Source organism: Petromyzon marinus, unplaced genomic scaffold, assembly GCF_048934315.1.
Source record: "Petromyzon marinus isolate PM22_M1 ecotype Great Lakes invasive population unplaced genomic scaffold, UKy_Petmar_22M1.pri1.0 PM_G_Scaffold_20, whole genome shotgun sequence".
Taxonomy (NCBI): Eukaryota; Metazoa; Chordata; class Hyperoartia; order Petromyzontiformes; family Petromyzontidae; genus Petromyzon; species Petromyzon marinus.
Window position 1 is genome coordinate 1,414,830 of NW_027422762.1, and position 23,818 is coordinate 1,438,647.

Consider the following 23,818-nt stretch of genomic DNA (forward strand, 5'->3'; position numbering starts at 1 on the left):
GGTTCATTTTAGACCACTGTTGAGTCCCATGTTATCACAACGGAAATCGATTTCATTAGCCTAATCCACTATAAATCGATTCCCATGTTATACCAAAGGAAATCGACTCCATACATCCATAACTCTACTATAATCGATTCCTAATTGCATCCCATTGGGAATCGACGCGTGTATATTTAATCGAACGTTAAATCGATTTTCTCTGCACGTGACTTGGCGTGTTGTGAATGGCGATGCGGAAACTCTTCGTCCTCCACCTCGTCACGTGGTGCAGCAGCCACGGTGAGCCGAGCCAATCGATACATCGGTGGAACGGTGGTGCAGTGATTAGCGCACTGTGTGTGTGGGGAGCGGTGGTGCAGTGGTTAGCGCACTGTGTGAGTGGTGTGTCTGTGTGTTGTGTGTGTGTGGTGTGTGTGTGTGGTGTGTCTGTGTGTGGTGTGGTGTGTGTGGTGTGTCTGTGTGTGGTGTGTGTGTGTGTGATGTGTGTGTGGTGTGTGTGGTGTGTGTGTGACTGTGTGTGTGGTGTGTGTGTAGTGTGTGTGTGGTGTGTGTGTGACTGTGTGTGTGGTGTGTCTGTGTGTTGTGTGTGTGTGGTGTGTCTGTGTGTGGTGTGTGTGTGGTGTGTGTGTCTGTGTGTGGAGTGTGTGGTGTGTCTGTGTGTGGTGTGTCTGTGTGTGGTGTGTGTGTGTGGTGTGTGTGGTGTGTCTGTTTGCGGTGTGTCTGTGTGTGGTGTGTCTGTGTGTGGTGTGTGTGTGGTGTGTGTGGTGTGTCTGTGTGGGGTGTGTGTGTGTGTGTGGTGTGTCGTGTGTCTGTGTGTGGTGTGTGTGGTGTGTCTGTGTGTGGTGTGTCTATGTGTGGTGTGTCTGTGTGTGGTGTGTCTGTGTGTGGTGTGTCTGTGTGTGGTGTGTCTATGTGTGGTGTGTCTGTGTGTGGTGTGTCTGTGTGTGGTGTGTCTGTGTGTGGTGTGTGTGGTGTATCTGGTGTGGTGTATCTGGTGTGGTGTGTGGCGTGTGTGGTGTGTCTGTGTGTGGTGTGTGTGTGGTGTGTGTGGTGTGTCTGTGTGTGGTGTGTCTGTGTGTGGTCTGTGTGGTGTGTCTGTGTGTGGTGTGTCTATGTGTGGTGTGTCTGTGTGTGGTGTGTCTGTGTGTGTGTCTGTGTGTGGTGTGTGTGGTGTGTCTGTGTGTGGTGTGTGGTGTATCTGGTGTGGTGTGTGGCGTGTGTGGTGTGTCTGTGTGTGGTGTGTCTGTATGTGGTGTGTCTGTGTGTGATGTGTGGTGTGTCTGTATGTGGTGTGTGGTGTGTGTGGTGTTTGTGTGTGTGGTGTGTCTATGTGTGGTGTGTGGTGTTTGTGTGTGTGGTGTGTCTGTGTGTGGTGTGTGTGGTGTTTGTGTGTGTGGTGTGTGACTGTGTGTGTGTGGTGTGTGTGTGGTGTGTGTGGTGTGTGTGACTCTGTGTGTGTGGTGGGTGTGGTGTGGTGTATCTGGTGTGGTGTGTGGCGTGTGTGGTGTGTCTGTGTGTGGTGTGTGTGTGGTGTGTGTGGTGTGTCTGTGTGTGGTGTGTCTGTGTGTGGTGTATGTGGTGTGTCTGTGTGTGGTGTGTCTATGTGTGGTGTGTCTGTGTGTGGTGTGTCTGTGTGTGTGTCTGTGTGTGGTGTGTGTGGTGTGTCTGTGCCTGTGTGTGGTGTGTCTGTGTGTGGTGTGTCTGTGTGTGTGTCTGTGTGTGGTGTGTGTGGTGTGTCTGTGTGTGGTGTGTGGTGTATCTGGTGTGGTGTGTGGCGTGTGTGGTGTGTCTGTGTGTGGTGTGTCTGTATGTGGTGTGTCTGTGTGTAGTGGGGAGCGATAGTGTAGCGGTTAGCGCGCTGCGCTATGAACCTGGCGACCCGGGTTCGATTCCCGCTCACGGCCAACACCAGTGACGATTATCTGAACCGCTCCCGGGCCTCCCCTAGGTCGACTCAGCCTCAAATGAGTACCTGGCGCGGTGTGTAAACATTGCCACTAGGGAGACAAAGGCGGTCGGGCGTGGTGCTGGCCACCCACCCCCTCGTGTACCGTTCCGGCCTTCATAGGTGCTCGCTAACAGCACTTGCCCCTACAGTCTGTTAAGGCTATATGGGGGATCTTTGGATCTTTGTGGTGTGTGCGACTGTGTGGTGTGTCTGTGTGTGTGACTGTGTGGTGTGACTGTGTGGTGTGACTGTGTGGTGTGACTGTGTGGTGTGACTGTGTGGTGTGACTGTGTGGTGTGTCTGTGTGGTGTGACTGTGTGGTGTGTCTGTGTGGTGTGGTGTGTGTGGTGTTTGTGTGTGTGGTGTGTGTGACTGTGTGTGTGGTGTGTGTGACTGTGGTGTGTCTGTGTGTGACTGTGTGGTGTGTCTGTGTGTGACTGTGTGGTGTGCTTGTGTGTGGGGTGTGTGGTGTGTCTGTGTGTGGTGTGTGTGGTGTATCTGGTGTGGTGTATCTGGTGTGGTGTGTGGCGTGTGTGGTGTGTCTGTGTGTGGTGTGTGTGTGGTGTGTGTGGTGTGTCTGTGTGTGGTGTGTGTGTGGTGTGTCTGTGTGTGGTGTGTGTGGTGTGTCTGTGTGTGGTGTGTCTATGTGTGGTGTGTCTGTGTGTGGTTTGTCTGTGTGTGTGTCTGTGTGTGGTGTGTGTGGTGTGTGGTGTATCTGGTGTGGTGTGTGGCGTGTGTGGTGTGTCTGTGTGTGGTGTGTCTGTATGTGGTGTGTCTGTGTGTGATGTGTGGTGTGTCTGTATGTGGTGTGTGTGGTGTGTGGTGTGTGTGGTGTTTGTGTGTGTGGTGTGTCTATGTGTGGTGTGTGGTGTTTGTGTGTGTGGTGTGTCTGTGTGTGGTGTGTGTGGTGTTTGTGTGTGTGGTGTGTGACTGTGTGTGTGACTGTGTGTGTGTGGTGTGTGTGGTGTGTGTGGTGTGTGTGGTGTGTGTGACTCTGTGTGTGTGGTGTGTGCGACTGTGTGGTGTGTCTGTGTGTGTGACTGTGTGTGTTGGTGTGTGTGGTGTGTCTGTGTGGTGTGGTGTGTGTGGTGTTTGTGTGTGTGGTGTGTGTGACTGTGTGTGTGGTGTGTGTGACTGTGGTGTGTCTGTGTGTGACTGTGTGGTGTGCTTGTGTGTGGTGTGTGTCTGTGACTGTGTATGTGTAGTGTATGTGGTGTGTGACTGTGTGGTGTGACTGTGTGTGTTCTTCTCAGCCCCTCCTCACAATTCACACGTGCATTAACGTTAATGGAAGTCAGCTTGAACTATTTGTTAAAATAAATTAAATTACCCCGATGTGATTTGTTAAAATAAATATCACCCTGTATATTTCATTTCAGGCAGTGTTATTGACTGTTTATTTTTTGTAAACGTTTAGAAGGTTGGTTTATAAAGGGTAGCGCTCAAAGCCTTACAGAAACCAATGAAAATATATATTTTCTAAAATAAAATATTTAAAGTGACTGAAACATATTCTTGGTTCTTAATTACTTTCATCCAACTTGTTTTCCATTTGTAGGAGTTCTCAAAGTGAAGAAAGGAAGCATGTCCCTTCCCATCGACGACCTTTCAAAACACATTTATCACCTTGGCCGGTTTGTAAATTGCCCATCAAATTTACAGCCACTGATACAGGATCTGGCCAAAGCTGGATTTGTTTTTACACCAGAAAGGAAGACAAGGTTGAATGCTTCTCCTGCAAAGGAGTGATCGGTAATTGGAAGCCAGGTGACTCGGCTTAAAGGTCGCGATCTGAGCGTGGCTGTGTTCGCTCCAGCGCTGTCCTCCAGACAGGTCTCGTCCCTTCACCTGATGAAGGCCACTTGTGTTGTGGCCGAAACGTCGTGAGAATTATTTTATTCTCATTCTACGTGGTGGTGACTTTACCGAAAGAACCAAAGAAGATGAATCCTTGCAGTCACGAAAGCTTCAAATCGAAATTTGCAGAGTTTTACAAATTGTACGTTTGCTCGGTCACTGGCACAAGCTGCAAATGCTCAGACCTCCGGCGGAGCATCTGCACCGAGACATATTGCGGCGGCTACCAACGATGCATCCGAAATCACCCGTCATTATCATCAATCTCTGCCAACCTCCGATTGCCACGAACGAACCGCCTATGCAAAACGCTCCGACTTCCCTGCCGCACGTGAAGGAAGGGGCACCGTCCAACTGGGAGATGCGCGTCGAAGCAAACCGGCCGCTCTCATTCTCCACGTGGCCAGAAGTCATCTCCCGTTCGGCCTGAGGACTTAGCACGCGCCGGACTGTACTACGTGGGTCCCGGCGACCGGGTGGTCCTGCCTCTGTTGTTCCGGCGAAATGTCTCACTGGGAGGAGGGAGGGAGATGTTCTATATTTGAAGCTTTCGTGACTGCAAGGATCCATACTCTTTGGTTCTATTCGGTAAAGTCACCACGTAGGTATTTTTTTACCTACGTGACTTTACCGAATAGAACCAAAGAGAAGGAGGGGGATGTCCCTGTGAAGGAGCACGAGCGACATTTCTCAACCGGCGCTTTCGCGACGGGCAGCAGCAACGCCGGTGACGTCCAACTCGCTCAGGCCCAGGTGGGTGTTGCTAAATGGTCTCGTGCGTGTGCGTCTCAATTGTTGAATTTTTTGCCCATAACCGTGTTCTCTGCGTTGTAAGATGCACTATCTTTCCTGTGCTTGAAAGCAATAAAATAAAGTAATAAATTGATAAAATAAAATAACACAATAAAATTCTCACGACGTTTCCGGCCACGACACAAGTGGCCTTCATCAGGTGAAGGGACGAGACTGTCTGGAGGACAGCGCTGGAGCTCCAGCTGCATGAGTCACTCCACAAACTACAGGAGCATCAGTCCAGACAGTCTCGTCTCTTCACCTGTAGAAGGCCGCTTGTGTTGTGGCCGAAACGTCGCGAGAATTTAATTGTGTTATTTTTTATTAATTTATTATTTTATTCTCATTCTACGTGGTGGTGACTTTACCGAAAGAACCAAAGAAGATGAATCCTTGCAGTCACGAAAGCTTTAAATCGACAATTAAAAGCAGTAAGTTGAGGGTGAATTTTATAATTAGGTATGTGGCCTTTATTGCTGCCATGGCCACTTTAATGACGTGTAACCAGATTTCAATAGCTTTATTGGCACCGGGCACGGTCAATACCTTAATTTGCATTACCCAGGATGATGTCTTTTACATTTATCCTACAAAATAACGACATTTGGGCCATGTCTTGCTTTGCGTTTATAGACACCCTACTGATTTTTTTTATAACTCTCTTCCCAACAGGTCAGAGTGAATATTGTGAAAACCATGCCTCCATATCTTACAGAGGAGAGTGTTAAACGATCTAACGAGTGTATTGAAATCACGTTTCTCCCTAATTTCTCCATGCTATTTGGTGGGGTATTTATAACTGGATCACCCCGTACGTTGTTGAATCCGGATGACATCGCTTGACAGAAAGTGCTGAACGTCAATAAGAATGTTACATTCCATGAGTAGTCGTGTTATTTTTTGGTGCGCGTCTTCTAGCAGGCCTCATTTTTGCCTGGCGCTCAGAACAGTGCGCGCTCCGCATCTCCCACGGCGAGGACGAGGGCCAGGAATCCAGAAATGCATTCGGTGGTGGCACAGCTTGCAACCTACCAGCCCTGGCCGTCCACTGCCTGTGTAGCTGCGCAGCGACTTGCGATCGCTGGCTTCTGTTACACTGGTATGGCGGGAACATTCTCTGACGTGTAAATGTGTGGTGGTCCTAACCCTGTTTTTTTTTTAAACCGAGGGCCAAGACCCCCTTCCTTGCCAACACACGGCGCTACATCGCCCCCCCCCCTCCCCCGCGAACAAAAACAGCCGTCCCGGCTGACCTCCGCACCTCGCATAGCGGCGGGACAACGAACGCAACAACGGCAACCATCATCCCCGCTCGCGAGCTAAATTAACGAGAACAGTAAGTAACCGGAACGATTACAAAATGATCGCGAATGCATGGCAATGACCCGGCCGCCGGGGATATGTAACCCCCAATGACCGTTGGCGTGCCACAGCCCGCGGGCACAGCAAGGACCTCGGTTCAACCGACGGCTCCGCCCTCGGCCACTCCCCTCCTTCTAGAAGCTACCAGAAGGTTCCCGGGCTTTGCCTCTGTCACCTTTGCCCCACTTCCCTCTCTCCGGCTTATCACGTGACCTGCTGGCGGACAGGGTTGCTACAACGGCGGATCCCCTTCTCTGCCAGCAGCCAGCGCTACGCGCCATGGCGGCCCGTTCCATGTCACTACACTTCTAACAAGGACTTGTCAGCAAGTAAAAAATGTTGAATACTACTGTAGTGACATGGCGGGATGTCAGTGTGTGGTGCCGGCCATTGAGAGGCGTGCGGTGTAGCGACATCGCGGACACCACCTGGGTGTGGGTGCGGCACCGGCCCTAGAGCGCTGGATGGCACCACGCTTGGCGTGCAGCGCCGGTCCCTACAGGATGGGGTCTGCGGGAGTGCCGGCCGCGGAGAGACGGGGTCACTGTAGGCCGTGGCACTCTCGGTTGACCCCAGGGGACACCGAAGTCTACGCGGGGGCCCCGAGTGGGGGGGGGGCTAGGGGCGGTCACGTGTCAGGGTTGAGATTCTGCCGGAGGATTCCAGGAAGGCGGTCATGGCCGAGGGGCGGAGGGGATGTCGGCCGCGTCTCCCGGAGGGACCGGCGTTGTTTGTTCGTCCTGAAGAAAGCTTCGTCCACGTCGCCGCAGAGTCTCCTGCACGTGGACCAGGACCACCCGGGCTGTGGTCCGGTGCGTTGTAGCTAGTGGCGGAGTAATTAGTGTAGTTAGCCCGGTGGTCACCACCACAGGTTGTTGTCCTGCTAAGGGGCAGTCACCATCGCGTGTGATTGGCGTTAATAAAAGCATTGCCTCCAAAGGGTACGTCTGCGACTGGGTCGAACTCGCCGCACTATTACCAATTATCTTTTGTCGTTTTATTTTGGCAATCCGGTGTTTGGGAAATACTTTCCAGTGTCGCTGATTAGAAGGAATCTAAGAGCTGGGGGTCCCTTTGATTAGGGGTAGGCAATGAAATATTTGATTGTGTTTACTTCTGCTTTGGATTTTTTTAAAAGTTGACCTTCATTAGGAGTTGGAATTGCCATTAACCCCCCCCCCCCCACCCTGTTTCTACTCATATCCTTAATTGTGTTACTGAGGGCATTTTTCCCTCGGCAGTGGTGCCTCAGGAAGTATCTATAGCTACAAATTAAAACGTATTGAAATATCCTCTGCATATCATAGCATAAACATGATTCATCGAGACAATATTAATATCGAATATGCACATACGCTTTTTTTTTGTTACTTTCTGTGTATCCCTCCAGCAATGTCTGCGTGCGTGTCCATGAGATAGGTCAAATGCAGCGCAGGAGAATAACGTGCGGTATATATGTGTGTGTGGTCACAGGCGATGGCGACGGCGTGAAGTGCTTCCACTGTGACTGCGGTTTACCCAACTGGGAACAAGGTGACGACTCTTGGCATGAACATGCCACGTGGTTTCCCAGGTAATGCATTTGGGCACCTGCTACGTGGTGAAACGAACACCAGATAGGTGGACATCTCGATTTGAAGCTTTCGCGACTGCAAGGGTTCATCTTCTTTGGTTCTTTCGGTAAAGTAATCACCTAGAATGAGAATAAAATAATGAAATGAAACGGAACGTCGCGGGAATTTTATTGCTTTATTTTATTATTTTATTCTCATTCCACGTGGTGACTTTACCGAAAGAACCAAAGAAGACCGGATGGGCACTTCAAATACTCGTGCAACGCGATGTTCTATCAAGAGCTCTGACAAAGGGCTCGAAGTGAACGCACTTGAATGTTGAATCTGCAAATGACGGCTGTGGCACTGACACCTGCGCTGTTAAACAAAACAGACCAATGTTAAACTAAGCATGCGACAGAAATGCTGTAAATCATTCAGTGTAATCATCTAGAGTATTTGGCTGGTCACCAATATGCTTCGTTGTAAATAGAGCCTAGACTTAACAGGGCCTAGGCCCTCTTCCACTCGATACAAACATTGCCCCGGACCAATGCAGATGTCACTCCCCCGCTAATATTAGCCGTGGTTCATCTGTGTACTGGACGTCTGTGAAAAAGAGCTTCATAGCTCATCAGATTCGCCCAGTATAATCTGATTGCAACGCGCCAAAGTCTGGACCAAATAACTAACCCAACGGCAAAAAAAACCCAGTTTGAATAGCTGCCATTTAAATATTGAATGCACAAGTTGTTAAAATGCAATTATTTTATTTCGATTTAAAAGCTTTCTTGACTGCAGGGATTAATATTCTTGGTTCTTTCGGTAAAGTCACCACCACGTAGAAGGGAAACGATACAATAATAAAAATATAAAACGATTAAATTCTCACGACGTTTCGACTGCAACACGAGCAATCATCATCAGGTGTGAAAAGCACAGCAAGAACATTTTTTGAATTTTTTTCTCTTGCTCACTCACAAAGACAAAGGTCCCCCGTGTAGCCTTAACAGACTGTAGGGGCAAGTGCTGTTAGCGAGTAGCAGCGCCTATGAAGGCCGGCACGGCACACGAGGGGGTGGGTGGCCAGCACCACGCCCAGCCGCCTTTGTCTCCCCAGTGCTAGCGATGTTGACTACTACACACCGCTACACCAGCTACTCATTTGAGTCTGAGTCGACCTAGAGGAGGCCCAGGACCGGTTCAGATAATCGTCACTGACGGTGTTTGACCGTGAGCGGGAATCGAACCCGGGTCGCCAATTTCGTAGCAAAGCGCAGCGCTAACCACTACACCCACCACTCCCCCACACGACAACATAATTGATCGTCGATTCATAGCATCGACCATTGATTCCACCGCCCCCTTTGTTGAAATGGTGGAAGAATCGATTCGCAATTTTTGATACGAAGCGAGTATCGATTACTATGTGCGTGCTGGTTCAGTTTTAAGTTCAGTTTATTTTGGTTATAGCCCTGTGAGCCATTCGGCTCTTGAATCGGAGTGCAACCACAACAAACAAAAACACAAAAACACGAACAAGAAAAACATCTTGATTTAAAGCTTTCGTGACTGCAGTAATTCATATTCTTAGCTCTTTCGGTAAAGTCACGTTGAAGGGAAACAATAAAATATATATTTTTTATATTTTAATTGTTTAATATATATTTTATTATTTTATTGTTTCCCTTCAACGTGACTTTGCCGAAAGAGCTAAGAATAAAAAAACATCTTAAAGTGACTTTGTGTGACTGTGCAAACAGCACCCCCTCCCCCCCCCGCTCTAAGCCACTCCCACACGCTCTAAGCCACTCCCCCTCCTCTAAGCCACTCCCCCACGCTCTAAGCCACTCCCCCCGCTCTAAGCCACTCCCCCACGCTCTAAGCCACTCCCCCACGCTCTAAGCCATTCCCCCCCCCCCGCTCGAATCCACTCCTGCCGTCCTAAGCCACACTCCCCCTCCGCTCTAAGCCACTCCCCCCCCCCGCTAAGCCACTCCCGCCGTCTTAAGCCACGCCCCCCCTGCTATAAGCCACTCTCGCCGTCCTAAGCCAACTCCCCCCCCCCCCCGCTATAAGCCACTCCCCCCGCTCTAAGCCACTCCCGCCGTCCTAAGCCATGCCCCTTCCGCTCTAAGCCACTCACGCCATCCTAAGCCACGCCCCCCGCCGCCGTGGCCCCTCCCCTGGAGGCGGGGCTAGTGGCTTCTAACCGCCTCATTCCTGTTTGGCGCCAGCAAGCGCGACCGCCATTGTCTTCACGGGTCTCAGGTAAATGTTTACTTTAAAACTTTCGTGGCTGAGGTAGCAGCAGCCGCCTCCTCCTCCTCACCACCTCCTCCTCACTCTCACCACCTCCTCACTCTCACCACCTCCTCCTCACTCTCACCACCTCCTCACCACCTCCTCCTCACTCTCACCACCTCCTCACTCTCACCACCTCCTCACTCTCATCACCTCCTCCTCCTCACCTCCTCCTCACTCTCACCTCCTCCTCCTCACTCTCACCACCTCCTCCTCACACTCACCTCCTCTCTCTGAGGGGAAGGCGCCAAGCTCTCTCTCTCACCACACTCACGGTGTGCGCCCTTCCCTCTCTGTTACTCACCACCTCACCACCTCCTCCTCCTCACTCTCACCACCTCCTCACCACCTCCTCACTCTCACTACCTCCTCCTCACCTCACTCTCACCACCTCCTCACTCTCACCACCTCCTCACCACCTCACTCTCACCACCTCCTCACTCTCACCTCCTCACCACCTCCTCACCCTCACCACCTCCTCACTCTCACCTCCTCCTCACTCTCACCACCTCACTCTCACCACCTCCTCATTCACCACCTCCTCCTCCTCACTCTCACCTCCTCCTCACCACCTCCTCCTCACTCTCACCTCCTCCTCACCACCTCCTCACTCTCACCACCTCTCTCTGAGGGGAAGGCGCCAAGCTCTCTCTCACTCACTCACGGTGTGCGCCCTTCCCTCTCTGTTACTCACCACCTCCTCACCACCTCCTCACCACCTCCTCACCACCTTCTCACCACCTTCTCACCACCTCCTCACCACCTCCTCCTCACCCTCGCCTCTCTCACCGAGGGGAAGGCGCCAAGCTCTCTCTCACGAACCCTCTCTCTCTGTTCCTGACGTGGTGTACTCTGTGTGTGTGTAGATACAGTCTGTGTGTGTACACACAGTCTGTCTCTACACACAGTCTGTATGTACACACAGTGTGTCTCTACATACAGTCTGTCTCTACACACAGTCTGTATGTAGAGACAGTCTGTCTCTACATACAGTCTGTCTCTACACACAGTCTGTCTCTACATACAGTCTGTCTCTACATACAGTCTGTCTCTACACACAGTCTGTCTCTACACACAGTCTGTCTCTACACACAGTCTGTCTCTACACGCAGTCTGTCTCTACACGCAGTCTGTCTCTACACACAGTCTGTCTCTACACACAGTCTGTCTCTACACACAGTCTGTCTCTACACGCAGTCTGTCTCTTCTTGTACACTCTCTGTGTACAGTGTCTGTGTACAGTATCGGTCTGTTTACAGTATCTCTCTGTGTACAGTATCTCTGTGTACAGTATGTGGCTGTGTACAGTATCTGTCAGTGTACAGTATCTGTCCGTGTACAGTATCTGTCAGTGTACAGTATCTGCCCGTGTACAGTATCCGTCCGTGTACAGTATCTGTCCATGTACAGTATCTGTCGGTGTACAGTATCTGTCCGTGTACAGTATCTGTCAGTGCACAGTATCTGTCCGTGTACAGTATCTGTCCGTGTACAGTATCTGCCCTCACACCCACCCACACGCTCACTTCTCCCCCACTCTCCCTCCCCCCCCCCGCAGACTGAGGGACTCAGCCACCACCACCACCACCATGGTCACCTCCACCACCATCATGGTCACCTCCACCACGGCCCTCATGACCCCGCGCCCTGCCGCCGCTGCTGCTGCTGCTGCTGGCTCCCCGCACCGCTGGTGGAGCTGCTTCCTGGGAACCTTTAGACGCCTCTTCACCAACACCACCACCTCCAACACCACCAAAAACACCAACAACAACACCACTAACACCACCAACAATTCCTCCAACACCAACAACACCGCCAAAACCACCACCTCCAACACCGCCAACAACACCACCTCCAACACCACCAAAAACACCAACAACACCACCTCCAACACCACCAAAAACACCAATAACAACACCACTAACACCACCACCTCCAACACCGCCAACAACACCACCTCCAACACCGCCAACAACACCACCGCCAAAACCATCAAAACCACCAACAACACCAACACCACCACCACCAACACCACCACCGCCGCCACCAGGGTGTTGCAGCAGGCAGCGAGAGGGCGCCGCTCCGTGGGGGAGGGCGTTGGCGGTGGCGGTGGCGTTGGCGGTGGCGTTGGCGTTGGCGTTGGCGAGCAACCCAGTGAGTTGGTGCTGGCGGTGGTGAGGGCGGCCGGGACGCTGCGCCAACTCCTGACGCTGCTCGCTGCCCGTGAGGTCGACGACCAGGTGAGACCACGTGTGGGGCAGTGGGAGTCTGTGTGTGTCTGTCTGTGTGTCTGTGTGTGTGTCTGTTTGTGTGTCTGTGTGTGTGTGTGTCTGTGTGTGTGTGTCTGTCTGTGTGCGTGTGTCTGCCTGGGTATTTTGTACCATCGGACACTCCACCCCCACAACTCCCAATCGGTGATGGGGCAGTTGTGGAGAGAGTGGAGAGTTTCCCATACCTGGGCAGTGTGCTTATGACTGGCTCCAGTTTAACAGCAGAGGTCTCACTCCGAATCAGTCGAGCGGCAATATCTTTTCATCGGTTGCGTAACGCTGTGTGGAAGCTACCTGGTCTGTCGCTCCGCACTAAGCTTCAGGTCTTCTCGGCCACGGTCATTCCCTCCCTTCTCTACGCTTGCGAAACGTGGACCCCCCTAATGGAACATCTTCGCCGGTTAGAAACATTTAAGCTGACCTGCCTACGATCCATCCTGGGTTTAACCAGACTGGATTGTGTGAGGAGCTCACAAATCCTTGAAAGATCTGGTCAGGGTCCCATCGGTGAGCTCCTCCGGCAGGCAAGGCTGCGATGGCTGGGTCATGTAGCCCGCATGCCCAGCCACCGCATGCCGAAACAGCTTTTGTTTGGCCGGATTGAGGGGGCTAAGCGGGCGCGGCACGGGCTAGAGAAGAGATGGAGTGATGTGGTACAGGAGGACGTGGAGCTGAGTGGACTTGCCGATGACTGGTACCAGCGGTGTCAAGATCGGCCTCTGTGGAGGAGGCTCGTGAAGGATGCTACTGGGCAGTTGGAGGCAGTCGCCCTCCAACAACAACGGAGGGCGGAGGAGCGACGCTCACAACAGCGAGCGGAGCGCCGGGTGGCTAAAGCACAGCAGGTTGGCACAGTAGGGGGCACAGGTGGTGCATCAGCCAGTCATCTCAGTCAGTCGACCCGTGGCACCTGGGTCTGCCCCGTGACCTCCTGCCAGCGGGCGTTCGACACTTCACGTGGCCTCAGGGTGCACATAGCCTGGCACAAGCGTCGTGGTGACGTCACCGCCACTTAGTGGCGAATGGCGGTTGTTGTTGTTGTGTGTGGGGAGCGGTAGTGTAGCGGTTAGCGCTACACCGCGCTATGAACCTGGCGACCCGGGTTCGATTCCCGCTCACGGTCAACACCGGTGACGATTATCTGAACCGGTCCCGGGCCTCCCCTAGGTCGACTCAGCCTCAAATGAGTACCTGGTGTGGTGTGTAAACATCGCCACTAGGGAGACAAAGGCGGTCGGGCGTAGTGCTGGCCACCCACCCCCTCGTGTACCGTTCCGGCCTTCATAGGTGCTGCTCGCTAACAGCACTTGCCCCTACAGTCTGTTAAGGCTACACGGGGGATCTTTGTCTTGTCTGTGTGTGCATCTCCTCACCTCCGCGTGCCCCCACAGGTGTGTGTGTTCGTGTGCGTGTATGTGTGTGTCTGTATGTGTGTGTGTGTCTTGTGTGTGTGTGTCTTGTGTGTGTGTATGTGTGTGTGTGCATCTCCTCACCTCCGCGTGCCCCCACAGGTGTGTGTGTGTGTGTATGTGTGTGTGTCTGTATGTGTGTGTGTGTCTTGTGTGTGTGCGTGTGTCTGTGTGTGTGTGCATCTCCTCACCTGCCCGTGCCCCCACAGGTGTGTGTGTTCGTGTGTGTGTGTCTTGTGTGTGTCTGTGTGTGTGTCTGTGTGTGTGTAGTCCGGCAAAACAACCCCCGACCTCCTCGCGGTGCCGGACGGGCAACTCTGTCGTGGACAGTGCTGTGGGGGAAGATCCAATTTTGATTGGCTCCTCCCCTCATGGCATATGTGTCCACCACAGGGGCTAAACGGGGGCTCTGGACGGGTGCGAGGGGCTGGTAACCCCTTCACCTTCAATTAATTACCACGAAACCACGAGTTAAACTGAAATATGTAACTAATAAGCTTGTGCCGGAGGCCCCGGGGGGCCAGGCGTCTATGACGTCTCCTGGCCAAACCCCAATTGGCGGAGCCAGGAGATTGAATACCTACCCTCGGGGCTACTCCAGAAACAACGAAAAGCCACTACGGGTGGCCACGTGGAATGTTCGAACGCTCACTGCAGAGGAGAGGCTGCCACTCCTCTGTCGGGAGCTGGACCGGTACCGCCTGGATCTATGCGGCATTCAGGAGGTCCGGTGGACCGGCTCTGGCTCCTGCCACCATGAGGGGTGGACAGTCCTCTACTCGGGGCAGCAGACTGCCAAACAACAGAGTGTGGGTCTTCTTTTGAACAAAAGAATGAAGGGGGCATGGGAGCGTGGCGGTGAGGTGTGGGAAGCTGTAAGCCCCAGGCTACTTTGGGCTCGCCTTCCCATCAACCGGAGGCGAGGAATAATGGTCGTGGTTACTTATGCCCCCACCGAAGATGAACATCCGTGGAGGGATGCAGGCAAAGCCGATGAGTCAGATGCCTTCTATGACCTCCTGTCACAGGTGCTGGCTAAAGTGGCCCCTCGGGATAGAGTCATCATGTTGGGTGACTTCAATGCCCGAGTTGGTCATGATACTGGCACCTGGTCTGGAGTGATTGGAGGGCATGGGCCAGATCAGCTCAATAACAACGGTAAGAGGCTGCTAGATTTTTGTGCAGCCCATGGGCTTGTAATTACCAACACGCTGTTCCGGAATCGGCGCATCCACACAACATCATGGATGCATGCCGGGTCCAAGCAAGAACATCTGCTGGACTACATAGTGATGGACCAGCGAATGCGAGCCCATGTTCTTGACACCAGGACCTACCGTGGAGCTGATCTGCCCTCTGACCATCGACTAGTCATCTGTAAGATGCGCCTGCCATTCTTCCACTCCGGTGGTGGGTGTACACCCAGGACCCCATTCCGACCTAAAGTGGCCTGGTCTCGGTTATCTGATGAAAGTTGCAAGCGAGAATTTCATCATCGCTTGCGGCTGGGATTGGCATCGTCCCCGACTCCTCCTGATGTCGAGGGTAAATGGGCGAGGTTTAGGACTGTGACTCATGCAGCTGCAATGGCTGCTTTAGGTACGCGGTCCAGACCTCCCCAGAGACCCTGGCTGACAGAGGATGTGTTCAGGATGGTTGAGAAAAAGCGACAGGCCCACTGTCATCGGCTACAGAATCCCACGTCAGAGAATGAGGAGGCTTACCGCAGCCTTCGCTCGGAGGTTCGGAGAGCCGTGAGGCGCTGCAAGGATGGGTGGTGGTCGCGGGTTGCTGAGGAGATGGAGTCTGCCTCAGTGGCCCGTGATCACAAATCTCTATTTAACTCCATCAAAAAAGTAACCTGCAGCGCCACACCTATTACCATCATTAGGGGAAAAAACGGTGATCCAATCTCCGACCCCCAGGAACAGGTTTGCAGATTTGCTGAGCATTTCTGTGAGGTCCTGGGGGAGGGAAAATCCCTCAGCCAGGAAAACATCGTGGCACAAAGTGAGGATAACCCTGCTGAGGCTGCGGTGCCTCAAATATTGGAATAAGTCACCCCCTGTGAGTGGCTGGCTGAGGTGACATCTGCTGAGGAAGTACTGAAGGCGATCCGGAGTCTGAGACCAGGAAAGGCAGCGGGCAGAGATGATCTCCTAAGCGAAATGCTGAGGGAGGGTGGCGTTTGTGCACAGACTGCCCTATATGACATCATAACAACAGTCTGGACCACTGGACGGGTTCTGCAGGATTGGAAGGATGCCCTGGTGGTCCCCCTTTTTAAGAAGGGGGACCGCACAGACTGTAACAACTACAGGGGCATCTCACTCAGTGTGCCAGGAAAGGTCCTGGCAAGGATTATTCAGCATCGCCTTGCCAGGCACGCTGAGGAGAGGCTTGCGGAGCCCCAATGTGGTTTCAGGAAAGGGCGGTCCTGCACAGATGCCATATTTTCTGTCCGTCTGCTACAGCAGAAGTGTAGGGAATTCCAACAAGACCGACATCTCTGCTTTATTGACCTGGTCAAGGCCTATGATACCATCAGTAGGCCTGGGCTCTGGGTCGTTCTTCGTGCTTTTGGAGTACCTGACCCTCTGCTCACGATCATTAAGGACCTTCATGATGGTGAGCGGGCCCGGGTAAAACTACGTGCCCGGGAGTCAGAGCCATTCCCTGTACACCTTGGGGTGCGACAGGGATGTCCTCTGGCTCCCACATTATTTAACATCTATTTTGACCACGTAGTTCGTGAAGCCTTCAATAGCTCTACCGGGGGAATCTCCATATGGTACAGATATAATGGGAGGCTGATTGATGCCCGGGTGCGGTCAAGGGATGGCTCCCTATTGCTCAAACACATGTATGCTGATGATTTGGTAATAGCTGCTCAGTCAGAGGAGGAGTTGGAGACGCTGCTGCTGAGACTGGAGCATGCCACTAAGAGGTGGGGCCTTACCATCAGCCCCACCAAAACTAAGCACCTGCCTGGGTATTTTGTACCATCGGACACTCCACCCCCACAACTCCCAATCGGTGATGGGGCAGTTGTGGAGAAAGTGGAGAGTTTCCCATACCTGGGCAGTGTGCTTATGACTGGCTCCAGTTTAACAGCAGAGGTCTCACTCCGAATCAGTCGAGCGGCAATATCCTTTCATCGGTTGCGTAAAGCTGTGTGGAAGCTACCTGGTCTGTCGCTCTGCACTAAGCGCCAGGTCTTCTCGGCCACGGTCATTCCCTCCCTTCTCTACGCTTGCGAAACGTGGACCCCCCTAATGGAACATCTTCGCCGGTTAGAAACATTTAGGCTGGCCTGCCTACGATCCATACCGGGTTGAACCAGACTGGATTGTGTGAGGAGCTCACAAATCCTTGAAAGATCTGGGCAAGGTCCCATCGGTGAGCTCCGGCGGGCAAGGCTGCGATGGCTGGGTCATGTAGCCCGCATGCCCAGCCACCGCATGCCGAAACAGCTTTTGTTCGGCCGGATTGAGGGGGCTAAGCGGGCGCTGCACGGGCTAGAGAAGAGATGGAGTGATATGGTACAGGAGGAACGTGGAGCTGAGTGGACTTGCCGATGACTGGTACCAGCGGTGTCAAGATCGGCCTCTGTGGAGGAGGCTCGTGAAGGATGCTACTGGGCAGTTGGAGGTAGTCGCCCTCCAACAACAACGGAGGGCGGAGGAGCGACGCTCACAACAACGAGCGGAGCGCCGGGTGGCGAAAGCACAGCAGGTTGGCACAGTAGGGGGCACAGGTGGTGCATCAGCCAGTCATCTCAGTCAGTCGACCCGTGGCACCTGGGTCTGCCCCGTGACCTCCTGCCAGCGGGCGTTCGACACTTCACGTGGCCTCAGGGTGCACATAGCCTGGCACAAGCGTCATGGTGACGTCACCGCCACTTAGTGGCGAATGGCGGTTGTTATTGTTGTGTCTGTGTGTGTCTTGTGTGTGTATCTCCTCACCTCCGCGTGCCCCCACAGGTGTCTGTGTTCGTGTGCGAGGCGTTGCAAGCCCTCAGCTCCAGCCGTGTTGGTGCGTTGGCGCTTTGCAACAGGGGCGGCATCGCCGCCCTCGCCAGCCTGCTGGGACGCACTCGAAACCCTCACGCCCTGGAGAGGATCACCGGTAACAACGCACCAGCCTTCGTGGTGACCTGCTGGTGGTGGTGATGATCTGGTGATGATGATGATGATGATCTGGTGATGATGATGATGTGATGACGATGATGATGATCTGGTGATGATGATGATCTGGTGATGATGATGTGATGATGATGATCTGGTGATGATGATGATGATCTGGTGATGATGATGATGATCTGGTGATGATGATCTGGTAATGATGATGATGATAATATGGTGATGATGATGATCCAGTGATGATGATGCCCCAGGCACGCTGTGCAACCTGACGTACCACGAGTCTCTGAGGGTGGCACTGGTGTGCTGCCTGCCGGCACTGGTGGAGCTCGTGATGGTGCCGGAGAGCGGCTGGATCAGCAACCGGGGAGCCTCGCCCACCTCACCCACCTCGTTCACCTCATCCACCTCGCTCACCTCATCCACCTCGCTCACCTCACCCACCTCGCTCACCTCGCTCACCTCGCTCACCTCACCCTCCTCGCCCACCTCACCCTCCTCGCCCACCTCATCCACCTCGCTCACCTCGCTCACCTCACCCTCCTTGCCCACCTCATCCACCTCGCTCACCTCGCTCACCTCGCCCGCCTTGCCCTGCTCGCCTTCCTCGCCCTCCGCGGCATTCTGCAACACCCTGAAGTGCCTGCGGTAAGGCGCGCCGAGGCAGACGTCACGGCGGTGACGTCGTGGTTGATGTGACGTCGGTGACGTCGTGGTTGATGTGACGTCGGTGACGTCGTGGTTGACGTCACGGCGGTGACGTCAACCACAACGTCACAGCGGTGACGTCATGGTTGTTGTGACGTCGTGGTTAACGTCACGGCGGTGACGTCAACCACGACGTCACGGCGGTGACGTCGTGGTTGATGTGACGTCGGTGACGTCAGGGTTGACGTCACGGCGGTGACGTCAGGGTTGACGTCACGGCGGTGACGTCAACCACGACGTCACGGGAGTGACGTGGTTGATGTGACGTCGGTGACGTCGTGGTTGATGTGACGTCAGTGACGTCAGGGTTGACGTCACGGCGGAGACGTCGTGGTTGTTGTGACGTCCGTGACGTCGTGGTTGACGTCACGGCGGTGACGTCGTGGTTGATATCACGGCGGTGACGTCGTGGTTGATGTGACATCGGTGACGTCAGGGTTGACGTGACGGCGGTGACGTCAGGGTTGACGTCACGGTGGTGACGTCAGGGTTGACGTCACAGCGGTGACGTCAGGGTTGACGTCACGGCGGTGACGTCGTGGTTGACGTGACGTTCGTGACGTTCCAGGGAGTTGAGCTCGAACATGTGGCTGAGCGTGCGGCAGTGCGAGGGGCTGGTGGACTGCGTGCTGCACTTCATCCGCTCGGCACTCAAAGGGCACAACACCGAGACTCAGGTGACCCCCACACCAAGGTGCTTGTGTGTGCATGTGTGTATGTGTGTGTACGCGTGTGTATGTGTGTATGTGTACGTGTGTGTATGTGTGTATGTATGTATGTGTGCGCGTGTGTATGTATGCGTGTGTGTATGTCCACGTGTGTGTAGGTGTGTATGTATGCGTGTGTGTATGTATGTGTGTATGTGTGTGTATGTATGTGTGTGTGTATGTGTGTGTATGTATGTGTGTTTGTATGTCTGCGTGTATGTGTGCGTGTGTGTGTGTGTGTAATGTCCGCGGCGCTGGCCATCCACCCCCTCATGAGCAACTAACAGCACTGTCCCCTACGGTCTGCCATGGGCTACACGGGGGATCTTTGCCTTCATCTGCCGTGGTCTGTCTGTGTCCGCAGGCGGTGGAGGATGCAGTCTGCATCATGCACCAGCTGAGCGTGCACATCACGACCCGTAAAACAGGTGGCCACTGTCACCCCCCTCACTCACACCTTCACTCACACCCTCACTCCCCTCTCACACCCTCACTCACTCCCCTCTCACTCCCTCACTCACTCCCCTCTCACTCACACCCTCACTCACTCCCTTACTCACTCCCCTCTCACTCACTCCCTCACTCACTCCCTCACTCCCTCACTCCCTCACTTACTCACTCACTCCCCTCTCACTCACTCACACCCCTCTCACACCCTCATTCACACCCTCACTCACACCCTCACTCACTCCCTCACTCACTCACACCCCTCTCACACCCTCTCCCCCTCCCTCCCCCCTCCCTTCCCCCTCCCTCCTCCCCGCGGTCAGTCCTGAGTCGCAGCACTCACAGATACAGCAGCAGCCTCCTTCCCTTCCTCCTTCTCATCCTCGCCTCCTCCTCCACCTCCTGCTCATCCTCCTCCCCCCCTCCTCCCCCTCCTCGACCTCCTCCTCCCCCTCCTTCACCCCCTCCTTCTCACTCTTCTCCCCCTCACCCCCCTCCTCATACCCCTCCCTCCTCCTCCTCACAGTGAGTCCTGAAACTGCGCGCCTACTTCTCTCTGTGTAGTGTATAGTGTAGTGTACAGTGTAGTGTACAGTGTAGTGTATATTCGTGTCGTGTGTAGTGTAATGTATAGTTAGTGTATAGTCGTGTATAGTGTACATAATAGAGTTTTTTTGGGTTAGATCACGTAAATATATAAATGTTGAGTCGTTAAAACCCACCACCACCCGACACAGCCACCTAGTAAGGGTTGTCACGTAAACAGAACGTGGCCAATTCGTCACTAGTACATCACTAGTGTGTAGTGTAGTGTATAATGTAGTGTATAGTGTAGTGTATAGTGTAGTGTAGTAGTGTGTAGTGTAGTGTCTACTAGTGTAGTGTATAGTGTATAGTAGTGTATAGTAGTGTAGTGTATAGTAGTGTATAGTGTAGTGTATAGTAGTGTAGTGTATAGTAGTATATAGTGTAGTGTATAGTGTAGTGTATAGTGTCTTGTATAGTGTAGTGTATAGTAGTGTATAGTGTAGTTTATAGTGTATAGTAGTGTATAGTGTAGTGTATAGTGTTGTGTATAGTGTAGTGTACTGGTACAGATTCCTTGTAAAAGGTTTCAGTTTGGTGTTTTAACATCTTAACACAGCTGTTTTGTTGCCAGAAAAAGGGGAAAAACGTATTATCAGTGTAGTGTATGGTAGTGTGGTGTAGTGTATAGTGTAGTATAGTAGTTTAGTGTAGTCTGTAGTGTAGTTTATAGTGTAATATAATGTGTTGTGTATGGTATAGAGTGTAGTGTAGTCTGCAGTGTATAGTAGTGTAGTGTATAGTAGTGTAGTGTATGGTAGTGTGGTGTATAGTGTAGTGTATAGTAGTGTATAGTGTAGTGTATAGTAGTGTAGTGTATTCTGCAGTGTATAGTAGTGTAGTGTATAGTACTGTATAGTAGTGTAGTAGTGTATAGTATTGTGTATAGTAGTGTAGTGTATGGTAGTGTGGTGTGTAGTAGTTTATGATGTACGGGCGTTGTGCAGGCTGTGAGCTGCTGTACCAACCCGACGCGGTCAGCTGCTACGTGTCCCTGCTGCAGCAGTCACACAACCCGGTCGTCCTGGAATCGGCAACCAGCATCATCTACACCCTGGCCAGCAGAGACACCGAGGTGGGGGCTCACTGCACCATAAAACCAACACCCGCGCCAGGCCGTGTGCACGTCTAGGGCCGGCAGGAGGTCGCGGTGCGGACCCGCCAGGTGCCGTGGGGTCAACCGACTGAGGAGATGACCGCCGGCCGTTGCACCACCACCCGTGCCCCCTACTGCGCCAACTCGCCGCGTTTTAGCCACCCCGGCGCTCCGCTCGTTGTTGTGAGCGTCGCTCCTCCTGCCCCCGTTCGCTAACAACGCTCCCTAGCAACACTCGCTACTAAAGCTCCCTAGCAACGCTCGCTACCAACGCTCGCTACTAACGCTCCCTAACAACGCTCCCTAGTAACGTTCGATACCAACGCTCCCTAGCAACACTCGCTACTAACGCTCGCTATCGACGCTCCCTACCAACGCTCCCTACCAATGCTCGCTATCGACGCTCCCTACCAACGCTCCCTACCAACGCTCGCTACCAACGCTCCCTACCAACGCTCGCTACCAACGCTCCCTACCAACGCTCGCTACCAACGCTCGCTAGCAACGCTCGCTACTAACGCTCCCTAGCAACGCTCGCTACTAACGCTCCCTAACAACGCTCGCTACTAACGCTCCCTAGCAACGCTCACTACTAACGCTCCCTAGCAACGCTCCCTGCCAACGCTCGCTAGCAACGCTCGCTAGCAACGCTCCATAGCAACGCTCGCTAACAACGCTCCCTAGCAACGCTCCCTACCAACGCTCGCTAGCAACGCTCGCTACCAACGCTCCCTAACAACGCTCCCTACCAACGCTCCCTAACAACGCTCCCTAGCAACACTCGCTACTAACGCTCCCTACCAACGCTCGCTACCAACGCTCGCTAGCAACGCTCGCTACTAACGCTCCCTAGCAACGCTCGCTACTAACGCTCCCTAGCAATGCTCGCTACTAACGCTCCCTAGCAACGCTCCCTGCCAACGCTCGCTAGCAACGCTCGCTCGCAACGCTCGCTAGCAACGCTCGCTAGCAATGCTCACTAACAACGCTCCCTAGCAACGCTCCCTACCAACACTCGCTAGCAACGCTCGCTACCAACGCTCCCTAGCAACGCTCGCTACTAACGCTCCCTACCAACGCTCCCTAACAACGCTCCCTAGCAACACTCGCTACTAACGCTCCCTACCAACGCTCCCTACCAACACTCCCTAGCAACGCTCCCTAGCAACGCTCCCTAGCAACGCTCACCGTGTGACGCGCCGTCTGCGTGGTGCTGTCTTGTTGCCGTGCGTCGTCGCGAGCAGTGGTCGGCGTTGGCAGGCGTGGTTGTCGCTCACTGCGGGGGGCTGCCCTGCCTCCTGAAGCAGCTGCGGAGCCATCGACGGCTGCTGGCGTTCACCTCGGTCAACGCTGTGCGAGTCCTCGCTCGGAATGACCCCAACAGCCAGAGACTCATCGGTGGGACGCGGGGGAGGTGGTGATGGGGGGTGGAGGGAGGTGGTGATGGGGGTGGTGATAGAGGTGATGGGGGGGAGGGAGGTGGCGATGGGGGTGGTGATAGAGGTGATGGGAGGGAGGTGGTGATGGGGGTGGTGATAGAGGTGATGGGAGGGAGGTGATGATGGAGATGTGGATGGAGGTGATGATGGTGGTGATGGAGGTGATGATGATGATTCAGGTGGTGATGGGAGTGGTGATGGAGGTGGTGATGTAGGTGATGATTCAGGTGGTGATGGGGGTGGTGATGGAGGTCATGACGATGATGATTCAGGTGGTGATGGGGGTGGTGATGGAGGCCGCTCACCACCGTCTCCCCGCACTCCCCAGGGCTGTACAATGGCGTGAGGATCCTCACCCTGATGCTGCCGGTTGTTGGCGAGGGTGGTGAGGGTGGTGAGGGTGGCGTGGAGGGTGGTGATGGTGGTGGTGAGGGTGAGGGTGGTGGTGAGGGTGGTGAGGGTGGTGAGGGTGAGTGTGGTGAGGAGGGTGGTGGTGAGGGTGGTGAGGGTGGTGAGGGTGAGGGTGGTGAGGGTGGCGAGGGTGGTGAGGAGGGTGGTGGTGAGGGTGGTGGTGAGGGTGCTGAGGGTGGTGAGGGTGGTGAGGGTGGTGGTGAGGCCTCCCGGCTGGGTGAGGACAGGGTGTCGGCGGTGCTCTGGGCGCTCACTGCGCTGGTGTGCGGCAGCGCCGCCAACGCTCAGCGCCTGCAGGCCAGCGGTGGCGTGGGGCGAGTCGTGGACATCCACACCAGCCGGTGGGTGGGGGGGAAGTACACACTCACCACTCACACTCACCACACTCACTCACCACTCACCACACTCACTCACCACTCTCACTCACCACTCACTCACCACTCACACTCACCACTCACACTCACTCACCACACACACTCACTCACACTCACCACTCTCTCACTCACCACTCACACTCACCACCATCACTCACCACTCACCACTCACTCACCACTCTCACTCACTCACCACTCTCTCACTCACCACTCACCACTCTCACTCACCACTCACTCACCACTCACCACTCACTCACCACTCTCACTCACCACTCACTCACCACTCACTCACTCATCACGCTCACCACGCTCACCACTCTCACCACGCTCACCACCCTCACCACACTCACCACTCTCACCACTCTCATCACTCTCACCACGCTCACCACTCTCACCACTCTCACCACCCAC

General features: G+C 53.8%; 1 protein-coding gene across 1 annotated transcript; it reads left to right on the top strand.

Moving 5' to 3' along the window:
• Window positions 1-9,626: 9,626 nt before the first annotated feature.
• Window positions 9,627-23,104, top strand: LOC142912432 (catenin delta-2-like). The gene is made up of 10 exons (XM_076060630.1): window positions 9,627-9,786; window positions 11,378-12,059; window positions 17,482-17,626; window positions 17,895-18,288; window positions 18,917-19,025; window positions 19,420-19,483; window positions 21,035-21,162; window positions 22,428-22,581; window positions 22,951-23,055; window positions 23,097-23,104. The coding sequence occupies exons 2-10, from the start codon at window positions 11,409-11,411 to the stop codon at window positions 23,102-23,104; spliced, it is 1,758 nt and encodes a 585-aa protein (XP_075916745.1). The 5' UTR covers window positions 9,627-9,786; window positions 11,378-11,408.
• Window positions 23,105-23,818: the final 714 nt, after the last annotated feature.

What these genes read in the sequence shown, in the direction of transcription:
- LOC142912432 (XM_076060630.1), top strand. Translation starts at nt 11,409, where the DNA reads ATGGTCACCTCCACCACCATCATGGTCACCTCCACCACGGCCCTCATG. An exon ending in AACACCCTGAAGTGCCTGCG is followed by an intron (nt 18,289 to 18,916) that starts GTAAGGCGCGCC and finishes GTGACGTTCCAG; the next exon opens with GGAGTTGAGCTCGAACATGT. An exon ending in CATCACGACCCGTAAAACAG is followed by an intron (nt 19,484 to 21,034) that starts GTGGCCACTGTC and finishes GGCGTTGTGCAG; the next exon opens with GCTGTGAGCTGCTGTACCAA.